Below are 12,208 nucleotides of genomic sequence, written 5' to 3' on the forward strand. Positions count from 1 at the left end.
GGTGCAACCATTGTGGAAAGCAATATGGAGGTTCCTCAAAAAACTAAAAGTAGAAATAGCATTTGACCCAGGAATTGCACTCTTAGAAATTTACCCAAAGAAAACAAGATCCCAGATTAAAAAAGACATATGCACCCCTATGTTTATCACAGCACTATTTACAATAGCCAAGATATGGAAGCAACCTATCGGTAGATGAATAGATAAAAAAGATGTGGTACATATACACAATGGAATATTATTCAGCCATAATAAGTAAACAAATTCTACCATTTCCAACAACATGGTTGATGGAGCTAGAGGGTATTATGCTCAGTGAAACAAGCCAGGTGGAGAAAGACAAATACCAAATGATTTCACTCATCTGTGGAGTATAAGAACAAAGAAAAACTGAAGGAACAAAACAGCAGCAGAATCACAGAACCCAAGAATGGACTAACAGGTACCAAAGGGAAAGGGACTGGGGAGGATGGGTGGGTAGGGAGGGATAAGGGGGGAAAGAAGAAGGGGGGTATTATGATTAGCATGCATAATGGGGGGGTGGGAGAAAGGGGAGGGCTGTACAACACAGAGAAGACTAGTAGTGATTATACAACATTTCGCTATGCTGATGGACAGCGACTGTAAGGGGGTTTGTAGGGGGGACCTGGTATAGGGGAGAGGCTAGTAAACATACTGTTCTTCATGTAATTGTAGATAAATGATAAAAAAAAAAAAGAAAAGGGGGATTACTCGCTGATAGGATAAAACTAACTGCAAATCACCAATTAATGCATGCTTTAAATATCCTTAATTTTGATCATTTAAAGGGTGTCAGATGATCAGCTGTGGAAGTACATTTTTCTGATAATATTCCTTTCTCTTAAAAAAAAGCAGTTCCTGTGTGGTGATCTCCAATAAGTTCTTCACAGTGGTATAAGGAGAAGTGCAAGTTGCAGCACTCCAAAATCTTGCGACTATAGACTATCTACTGTTAAAAGAACATATAGGATGTGAACAGTTCCCAGGAATGTGTTGTTTTAATTTGTCTGATTTTTCTCAAAATATTCAAATTCAGTTAGACAATATCCATCATATCATTGAGAAGTTTTCACAAATACCTAGGGTGCCTAACTGGTTTTTTTGATTTCACTGGATATGGCTGGTAATTGTAAGTCTGCTTTGGTTATGTAGCTGTATTCCTATTATGTTAATGCATGCACGCAATTTAATTAGTAGTTTAAAACCTATACATGCTTATGTTACTCTACAAGAAGATATGTCAAAGAAATAATCAATCTTCCCATGTTTTCTTCCATCTGCTACTTGTATATCTTTTCTTCTTCCTTCCTAATTACAACCCTTAAATAGAATTCATGCCTCATATCGAAATTACCGAGTATCATAATTCTTCCAAGTGGTAAAGATACCTCAAGACAAATGCAGGGCATAGAAGCCACAGGACATAAATCTGCAAAAAAGTAAAAAGCTAACCTTTTCAAACAATATTGCTTCTCTCTCACTTACCAACTTTACATTTCCCTGTATGGCCCTGGAAGATGACTGGTTAGCCAGAGAAGGGTAAGATTCCTCAAGGGAGGAACAACCTAAGACAGGCACAGTCACAGGGGGGCCATCAGGTGAGAAATTGGGAATCAACAGAGGTGAGGCTTAGAACCTCACTCCCCCTGTTTTGAGAGAAATCTTCTGCATCCATGGATGTTTTGTTGCCCTTGTCTAGCTTGGATTAATACTTAGTCTATAGGCACACACCTGATCATCTACATTTGCCCTTTTACAGCACTAAACTATGTTTTCTACCTTTATCTTGCATCTACATATCACTTCAGCACTTTATTAAAAATAATAATAATAATAATAATGGAGAAATGTGGGATTCACATATAAATCAAGTATAAAAATCAAATGAATAATCGTAATTGACCTGATTGTTTATAGTTCATAATGCGTGATCAAAACCAAAAGTTTATGTGATGACTGCCCTTGCACTGTTCACCATGTAAGAACTTATTCACTATGTAAGAATTTGTTCACCATGTAAGAACTTGTTCATTATGCTTCAGAAGATTGGAGACTATTGAGGATTAGGCTTGGGGTTGATTAATGATTGTGCATTGAGTCCCCTATACAGAATTTTATTGTTGTTAACCATTTGATCAATAAATATGAGAGATGCCCTCAAAAAAAAAAGAAAGGGGGCCTTACGATTAGCATGTATAATGTGGGGTGGGGGGCATAGGGAGGGATGTGCAACACAGAGAAGACAAGTAGTGATTTTATAGCATCTTACTACACTGATGGACAGTGACTGTAATGGAGTTTGTGGGGAGGACTTGGTGAAGGGGGGAGTCTAGTAAACATAATGTTCTTCATGTAATTGTAGATTAATGATAACAAAATGAATTTTTTTAAAATCCTACCATTTGGAACAACATGGATGGAGCTAGAGGGTATTTTGCTTAGTGAAATAAGCCATGCCAAGAAAGACAACTACTAAATGATTTCACTTATCTGTGCAGTATAAAAAAAAAAAACTGAAGGAACAAAACAGCAGCAGACTCACAGACTCCCAAGAATGGACTACAAAGGGGAGGGGTGGGGGAGAGCAGGTTGGGAGGGAGGGAGAAGCAGATTGAGGGACATGATTGGCACACGTGTGTGGGGAGGTCACAGGGAAGACAAGTAGTGACTACAGCATCTTACTACACTGATGGACAGTAACTGCACTGGGGGTGGGGACTTGATAATAAACCTTCAATGATAGCTTCATAAAAAAATATTTAGTACATATTAAACTTCAGTCGTATTGGTTATTCTAAGCAGCATATAATATGTGAGTTGTGAAACATGTCTGTTCCTTTTATGACAATGTTTTTTACTACAGTAAAGAGAGAGTAATAAAAGTTTCCCATTTACCTATCACGTAGAACTAATGAATTCTAGCTCTCTGTCCTATTTGCTTCCAAGATTTGTTCCCTCTTAAAGTAATTAAATATTTCCAACAAATGTGAAGCTTTCTTTATACTGTTATCCAGTCCCTTTCCTCTTCCTTCCTCCTCAGGCAACAGCTGTAATGAATTAGGTGTGTATCAAATTTTGTGTTTACACTGCTGCATGCCCACACTCCATCCTTGAGTGTATGCCTTGCTTTATTAAACTACTCTTTGTCCCTGCTCAAACTGCTTGTGAATTTAAAAAATGAGAGAAGCATATTCTTTCTGTTTACAGTTTCAAATTACATAGTTATATTTTTAGTGTTTTGCAGCTTGCTTTTTAAACATTTTAAGTGTATATTTTTATTGAAGTATAGTTGATGTACAATATTATATTGGTTTCAAATAAACAACACAGTGGTTCAACAGTTACACATATTATTAAATCCTCACCCCAACTAGTGCAATTACTATCTGTCAACATAAGATGTTACAGAATCATTGGCTATATTCTCTATGCTGTACCGCCATTCCTGTGACCAACTTATACTATGATTGCAATTTTTGTGCCCCTTTATCTCCCTCACATGCTCCACCTACACACCCGAGTCACCTCTCAGTGTCTGTGAATCTACTGCTATTTTGTTCATTCTATTTGGCTTTGTTTTTATATTCTGAAAATCAGTGAAATCATATGGTATCTGTCATTCTCTGCATGAGTTGTTTCACTGAGCATAATATCCTCCAAGGTCCATCTGTGTTTTCACAAATGGCAGGATTTCTTTCTTTTTATGGCTGAATAATATTCTGTTGTGTATATGTACATCTTTATCCATTCGTCTGTTGACACTTTGGTTACTTCCATATCTTGGCTATTGTATATAATGTGGCAATAAACATAGGGTGCATATTATCGTTTTTTAATTGAAGTATCATTGATATACAGTCTTATGTTGGTTTCAAATACACAGCACATACAACTGTGGTTCAACAGTTACCCATGTTATTAAATCCTCACCCCCTCTAGTGCATTACTATCTATCAATGGAGTAAGATGATACAGAATCATGATCTGTATTCTCTGTGCTATAGTACCATCCCTATGACCAACTTATATTGTAATTGTGAATTATTGTACCCCTACCCCTTCCCTTCTAACCACTGATCCCTTCCTAGTGTCTTATGAGTCTAATGCTATTTTGTTCCTTCTCTTTTGCTTTGTTTTTATACTCCACAAATTAGTGAAATCATACAGTACTTGTCTTTTTCCGCCTGGTTTATTTCACTCTGCCTAATACCCTCTAGTTCCATCGATGTTGTTGCAAATGGTAGGATTTGTTTTCTTCTTATGGCTGAATAACATTCCATTGTATATATGTACCACATCTTTTTTATCCATTCATCTACTGATGGACACTTAGGTTGCTTCCATATCTTTGCTATTGCAAATAGTGCAGCATAAACATAGGGGTGCATATGTCTTTTTGAATCAGGGGCCTTGTTTTCTTCAGGTAAATTCCTAGGAGTGGAATTACTGGGTCAAGTAGTATTTCTATTTTTACTTTTTTAAGGAATCTCCATATTGCATTCCACAATGGTTGCACCAATTTACATTCCCACCAAAAGTGTAGGAGGGTCCCCATTTCTCCGCATCCTCACTGGCATTTGTTATTTCTTGTCTTTTGGATAGTGGCCATCCTAATTGGTGTGAGGTGATATCTCATTTTGGTTTTTATTTGCATTTCCCTGATAATTAGTGATGTGGAGCATCTTTTCATGTGCCTGTTGGCCATTTGTATTTCTTCTTTGGAGAAGTGTCTGTTCAGGTCCTCCAACCATTCTTTGATTGGGTTATTTGTGTTTTGGGTGTTGAGGCATATGAGTTCTTTATATATTTTGGATGTTAACCCCTTATCAATAAGTCATTTATGAATATATTCTCCCATACTGTAGGTTGCCTTTTTGTTCTGCTGATGGTGTTCTTTGCTTTTCAGTTTGATATAGTCCACTTGTTTACTTTTATTTTTGTTTCTCTTGCCTGGGGAGACATATCCAGAAAAAAGTTGCTCTTGCTTAAGTTCAAAAGATTTTTTGCCTGTGTTTTCATCTAAGAGTTTCATGATTTCATCTTTTATATTTAGGTCTTTAATCCATTTCAAGTTTACTTTTATGTATAGAGTTAATAATCCAGTTTCATTCTATTGTGTGTGGCTTCTTTAACATAGTTTTGAGACTTAAACTTCATGAATATTTATAATGCCATTCTCCATTTCTCAATTCATCAACCCTTTCTCATCCATGGATTCAGACACTTATTCAAAGAGCATAATAGCTCACACCATAAAAGGGGTAGAAACTACTGACCTTAACCTCTCCAGTAGGTACTACACAGATTTGCACACTATTCAACTGTGTTTCTTTGCTTAACAACTCAAATTCTAGCCAGCACTTGTTTTGAAAAAAAAAAAAAAAAGTAACGTACCACAGTTCTGATTATCATATACAGGTTGATCTGCCTACAACCAAAATTTCCCATTAATCTACAGCCATGCCCCATAATCCAAAATTGTTCAAAAAAACTTGTATTACAGAAATTGTTTCCAGGAAGAATATAGAGTAAATCTTATTGTAGATTTTATATAAAATAATTTAAAATTTCTCTGGTAACAAACACTTTCGTTTTTGTTTTGTTGGGGTTTTTTTTTACAGTTTCGTCACTGGTCCTGCTGTAGTCCCAGGGTACTTCTCTCCGTTGATGTGAACAATGTGGTACTTGTTTTAAATGGAAGAAAAAAAACTAAGATCTTGTATGCCACCCAGTGGTTACTTTATGCACAAAATTTAGTGCAAACAAAAACTTCAGCATCTTACTGTTGTTTTGCTTGGAAATGAACATTGTAATAATGAATGGATAAACTGATTCCTCAAAAGAAATGGAGGCTTGGTGGAGCTGCTCTTCATAATGTATGACAGCCCTTGGATTAATGATGTGGATGTTTTTCAGTGGCCTTTAGGACTAGCAACGTAAGTGCAAAATATTATTACACATTACCTAAATGTCTAAATCAGGAAGGTTGTGTTTTTAATGTGTAATAAATGTAATTCTTCTGGGATCATCTGGGAGGCTAGGTACAATCTTTTCTGAGGGCAAAAATATGGTTTAGTCTCATGCTTCAGTAACAGTAATAAAGTAGTGTTTTTTAGCCTTTTATGACAAGAGCAGATGAGTTATGTTTTTGTGTTTTAGAACTCCAAGGCATAGGATGAATTTTCAAGTTTATCAGGAGTACCCCGAAACGATGTGTAACAGTGTGTGCCAGGCAGATAGACCTTCTTTAAATTTAATCTCTGTAATTTATAGTAAAAACAGAAGAACCATACTTTAAAGGCATATTAAATCAGGAGCACACAGTACCCTTGGATTTGATAGGATTATAATACGCTCACATCTGCCACTAAGACTGGTTGAATTTGCACAAATCTCTTCTATAATAAGAGGTTAATTAAATAATGGCAAAGGCTTCTCAATATGTCTATAAAGTCTACAAAGTGGAATGCTTATTTTTTATCTTCCTATTAATAGAGGGTTTTTTAATGAGTTGCCAGAGGACAGGGATTTGTGTTTCTTTTGTTCACAGCTTTATCTGCAAAGCCTAAAACAGTGTCTGCACTGAGTAGGTACTCAATAAATAGGTGTTAAATGGATGAATTGTGAGAAACCTCACTAAATGCTTTTTGAATGCAGAATTTATTATTCATTATTCTATCATTGGTTACCAGATATGATCTTAGACTGCTGCTAAGTTGGCTACACAAATACTTCCACAGGAGCACTTTAATAAGACATATTCCCTGGCCTGCCACTATAATATTCAAGTAGGTTGAGGATAGGGCCAAACAAAAGGTTTTATATTGAGTATAGCCAGACTTAAGACACTCTGAGGAATCTCTTCCTTGAGTAGAGCTGATACTGTAAAATGTTTTGAAACAAAATAAATTCTTTTTCCAGTAGCAGTATATAACCTGTTCAGACTGATTGAATGGAAACTGCTTGTAATTCTGGTACTGTTCGACTAAGCCAGTATCTTTCTTGTAGATCATTGGTTCTCAACCAGAGGCAATACTGCGCCCCTGGGAGACATTTGGCAATGTCTAGGGGTATTTTTGGTTGTTAAAGATGGGAGGAGGACATAATACTGGCATCTGGTAGGTAAGGGCCAGGGCTGTTGCTGAATACCCTCCAGTGTAGAGGACAGCCTCCGCAACAAGAAATGTCTGGCCCAAAATGGCAATAACGCCAAGACTGAGAGAGACTGTTATATAAAGCTTTCCTCCCATGTGAAGTTTTTATCTCAGGCACACAGTGTGATCTCCGTTATTTCCAAATGCCCATTAGAATGGGCCAATTGCAGCCAGCCTCTCCTGTGTGGCATACAGGCTCTATTTAAAAATCTGCTTGAAAAGCCTTTGGAATTAGAGCTCTTTTTCATTGCAATATGTATTCTGTAATCTTTGCATCACCTAACTAAAACATTCATTAAATTATGAACATTATGAAAAGAGAAGGCTATTTATACTTTGAAGGTTGAATTCAGTGTGCCTTATACCTACCAGCATGTAATAGAAGTTGAAGAATGTAAGAAACAAAGCACTTTGGGTGCATAATCTCTGTAGCAATTTTGTAAAGATATCAATCTGAGATTCTTTTTTAAGTCTGTAGAGTCAGGGACTTTTCCAAATTAAACATGGAAAATTACAATTTGGGGTTTAGAAATCATATTTTAAATCTCTCCATATGGTCATGCTCCTCAGATGTTGGGTTATGGGAATTTGCCAATCCTATTGTGTATATTGTTAACTCATATGTACCTATTTTTATAGATACAGGAATTTTCCCGTGGTGGAAGCAAGTTGGTCAATGTTGCATAATGAAAGGCCTTACTTATGCAATTTCTTAGGAACCGTTTATGAAAATTCCTCCAGACAAGCACTAATGAACATTTTGAAACAAGATGGGAATGATAAGCTTTGTTGGGTTTCAGCAAGAGAACAGTAAGTTCTGTGTTTACTTGATCCATCCATTTTGTTCTGCAGTCTGAGAGTCGCTTGTGAGGAAGTACAGGTTTCCAAAGAGACATTGTTAACACCATTACTACCTGTCTTTCCTCCGAAGATATACTGGTAATTAAAGAAACTGGATTGTATAAACTTTAAATAGGAAGAATCTCCTATAGCTGTAGTCCATCTTGAAGAGAAACAATAGCAACTATCAAATGCAAATATCAGGTGCTCAGTCTTCCTCAGTAATGTTCGTTATTCAGACTTGATAAACAGGACGTTTTAAATGCCAGTAGGGTCTTAGGTTCCTCCCTGAGATGGTCAGCAGACCAGTTGAGTATTCCAAGACTGGCACAAAGTATTCCTCACACCTTCAGGAACCTGATGCCCCAGAGGACAGGGGCCACTAATTATATTCTTTGCCCAGATATAGCATAAGACCTTGCACAAGTAGGCCTTGGAAAAATGGGGAGTAGATGGTTGGATGGGTGGGGGGAGGGATGGACTTAATAGGGTTAAGTTTATTCCATCTTTAACAAAATAATCGTGAAGCAAGTGCTCACGAATGAAAGAAGAAAGTTTGGAATCATTTATTTTGTTCTTAAATAAACAGAGTTTCATGTATATAAAGCAATCATCAGAGAAGTAATGCCTAAAAAATGTCCTTCTAGATCTAAAACTATATTAATTGTAGCAGAAACTCTTTTGGAAAGCACAACTCACAACTCTATTGTTAGTGTAATCTTATAGTATCTATTCAATTGACAAATACTTACCAAACAACTGCTATATGCCAGAAATTATTTTAGCCATGAGGGATACAGCAGTGAACAAAACAGTCAGAAGTCCATGCCCTCTTAAAACTTAAATGTTTGCTGGAGGGGACAAAGCAGTAACATATATTGTGTATCAGAAGATGGTTAATGCCATGTAAAACAGTATGGAGCAGAGGAGGGATATAGAGAGAGGAAGGTACTGGAAGTTGTGCATTTGCTGTGGTGGATTGGTGAAGGAAAGCTCTAGTATGAAGGTCATATTTGGGCACCAGCCTGAAATAAGTGCAGGGGTGAGCCTTGTGTGTGTTTGAATATAGAGTCATCCAGGCAGAGGGCAGAGCAAACGTAAAGGACCTAAAGCAGGAGTGTGCCCATCACGCTTGAGGAACCCTGCACAGTGTGCCTGGAACAGAGTGAGCGAGGCAGTGTAAATGGCAAAGTTCATGTAATGGGGATAGAATTATTCCTATAACTCTTTCATACCTTTGCACATGGAGGTGGGGTAGGTGTCCTTGCTTCTCAGTGCTGCTTCCAGACCATTTGCCTTTTTTCCTCCCTAAAACCTCCCATTTTGAATCTTACATGACCAGATAAAACCACCCATTACTCTTCCTCTTTCAAGTCTTTTACTGACCCTTGCGTTTATCCCCTTTGTCCTTGGAAGAGTTGAGTTCCTAATATACTTCCACTCTCTCCAACATCTCCAGCCTAATTCTTGGTGATTCCCAACTCTACATACATGGTCCTTCCGTGGCCCTGGTCTGGCAGTTCCCTTGCCTCTGGCTGTGATCTGGGTCTTCATGTGACCTCGGCCATTCACTATCCTGGTCATTGCCTAGACCTTATCATTACTCATACTGCATCTTCTCCATGACCTCAAGTTCCAGCATCGCTCTCTGTAACACCATTTCCTGACGTTCCAGCTCATTCCCTGTAATAATCTGACTCCTTAGTTGCCTAGTCTAGCAAACCCCAACTGGTTAAATCCAGCTCTTTTATACTTGCTCTTTTATACCTGCAGTCATGCAGCCACACAGCTTAGAGAAAGGTGCCCATCGATCTCACTGGGAAGCTGAATGTACTTGCAGTCATGATTGACTATGAAATTTAAGTGGAGTAAAGAAGAAAGTAAAGGTGAGGAGAGTGAAGGACCGTGAAAGGGCAGTGACAACAATGGATCATAAATCCCAGCTAAATGCTGGTGTCAGATTATTACAGCAGGTGCCCAGCAGTCACACCTCCCTGGTCACTGTACTCTCCCCTCTCCTGGAAGACTGTTTTCTGCTTTCTTCTCTCTTTCCAACCACTCTTACCTTGTGACCTTACTGCTTACTTCACTGAGAAAATAGGAGTGGTCAGGAGAGAGTGTCTTGCTACTGTTCCCTCAGCTCCTAGTCTTGCCCCTGTACAGTCTATTCTCAACACAGCAGCCAGATTAATTCTGATAAAGCAGATCAGGTCCATCACCTGATCGAAATCCTGCATGATGGGATGCTATGACTTCACTGTCTGCATCTCTCCCTCACAGTTACTCTGCTTCAACTACCCTAGCTTCCTTGCTGTTCCATGAACATGCCAGGCACACGCTGTCCCCTGGCCTCTGTGCATGTTGTACACTCTGTTCTCCCCCCAGATATGTGCATGGTTTTCTCCCTCCCTCCCTCCATCTCCTTGCTCAGAAGTCCCTGCATGAGACATTCCCTGATTACCCATTTACAGTTACAACACTGTCCACTCAGAAACTCCTTCCTACTTCTCTGCCTTATTTTTACTCACAGCACTTAACTCCTAAATAGTTTACCGACTGGAATTGCTTATTGTCCATCTCCTACCACTAGAACTAGAATATGAGCTCCATAAGGGCAGGAATTTGGGGGCTGAGGTAGAGAAAGAAGACCTGGCACTTAGAGAATTAACAGTCATGGAGAAATTTTATGGTGGTCTCTAGATGTAAAAAATGTGTAGCTGTAAACTTTTCAAATTCTTAAATATTTTCAAGAAATGTATTTACAAGATGTTACACCTCTTCTACCTGTTGTTTCTATAACGTATTGGCCATTTCCTATAACTAACTTAGAAGATAAAATCTTTTCTTACATAAAAGATATGCTTAGTAAAGAGAAAACTACAGTTTTTTTTTTATTTTCTAGGTGGCAGCCTCAGGAAACAAATGAAAGCCTTAAGAATGATCAAGATGCTTTGCTACAGAGTGATCCCACATTGTGCCCAGTGGGAGTAAACACAGGATGTTATAGGATATACGAGGCCTGCTCCCACGGCTCAGTTCCTGTGGTAGAAGGTGTAATGCCAGCTGGCAGCTGTGGAAATGCATCTGCTTACCATAATGCTCCTCTGCAGTTACTCAAGTCCATGGACGCGCCCTTTGTCTTTATTAAGAACTGGAAGGAACTTCCTGCTGTTCTAGAAAAAGAGAAAACTATAATTTTACAAGAAAAGATTCAAAGAAGAAAAATGTTACTTCACTGGTACCAACAATTCAAAATAGAGCTAAAAATGAGATTTACTAATACTTTAGAAAGTTCATTTTTAATCAACGATAAAGGTTAAATATTAATCATCTTTTCAAGCTGAGCTTTCATTTTTTAAATCATTTCAAATACTGGGTGTGTATATGTGTTGTTGGGTAATTATTAAACTTAAATTCTTTAAGTTACCCTTGGGGGCCCTGTTATGTCTGTAGCATTAATAACCAAGTGCTTTCCTTATTGGGCCACTCCTGAAAATGAAGTTAAAATGTTACTCAAATTCACTTTTACAAAGTTGAAGGATTCAACATTTATCAACTCTTCTCGCCTATTTAAACCCACTCTAGGGAAGCAACATTATGTAGTAGAAAACACTGGGATTTGGAGTCAGACAAAACCTGGGTTAAAGCCGCGCCTCTGCACCTACTATCTGAGGACCTTGAGAAGCCACCTAATTGTGTTGAGTCTTGATTTCTTTCCATGTAAAATGGAGATAATGATACCTCATATGGCAGGTAAGTTGTAAATACAAAATGAAAGAATATATAAAGCAGCTAATATGCATAGTAAACTCCTAAGTGAATTCCTATTTATTTAGAAATGTATAAAGTATATATAAATTTCTAATTTGTTTTTCATTCCTTACTACTTAATAGTAGGGCTAAGTTTAAATATTTTAACCCATGTCATTTACATAATTTGGGGAGATCATGTGCCATGTTGGGAATGTATGTGAACAAATCCTACAGAATCAGACTTTCAGGTTACTCAAGTTTTGTTGGATGACGTTGAGCTAGATGCCAGGATTCAGAATTTGGTCACAATCCATACAAAAACATGGATTGGGGTAGTCCAAGCCAGAAAATTAGTGCCTGAACTCGACATAAGTTGTCATGGAAGTACCAAGTAAAACTAGAGGAGAGAGCCTCAGGCAAAGACTGGCTGATACCCTTGG

The 12,208-nt window shown here is 37.9% G+C and overlaps 1 protein-coding gene across 1 annotated transcript in view; it reads left to right on the top strand.

The window, feature by feature from the left end:
• The window catches only part of RXYLT1 (ribitol xylosyltransferase 1), a 52,125-nt gene extending 40,540 nt beyond the window's left edge, over window positions 1-11,585 (top strand). Inside the window, 5 exon segments of the mRNA XM_073215565.1 lie at window positions 5,643-5,679; window positions 5,682-5,782; window positions 5,784-5,957; window positions 7,815-7,985; window positions 10,918-11,585. Of these exon segments, the coding sequence (XP_073071666.1) occupies window positions 5,643-5,679; window positions 5,682-5,782; window positions 5,784-5,957; window positions 7,815-7,985; window positions 10,918-11,335 (901 nt within the window). The 3' untranslated portion in view covers window positions 11,336-11,585.
• The last annotated feature ends 623 nt before the right edge of the window (window positions 11,586-12,208 follow it).

Source organism: Manis javanica, chromosome 10, assembly GCF_040802235.1.
Source record: "Manis javanica isolate MJ-LG chromosome 10, MJ_LKY, whole genome shotgun sequence".
Lineage (NCBI taxonomy): Eukaryota > Metazoa > Chordata > Mammalia > Pholidota > Manidae > Manis > Manis javanica.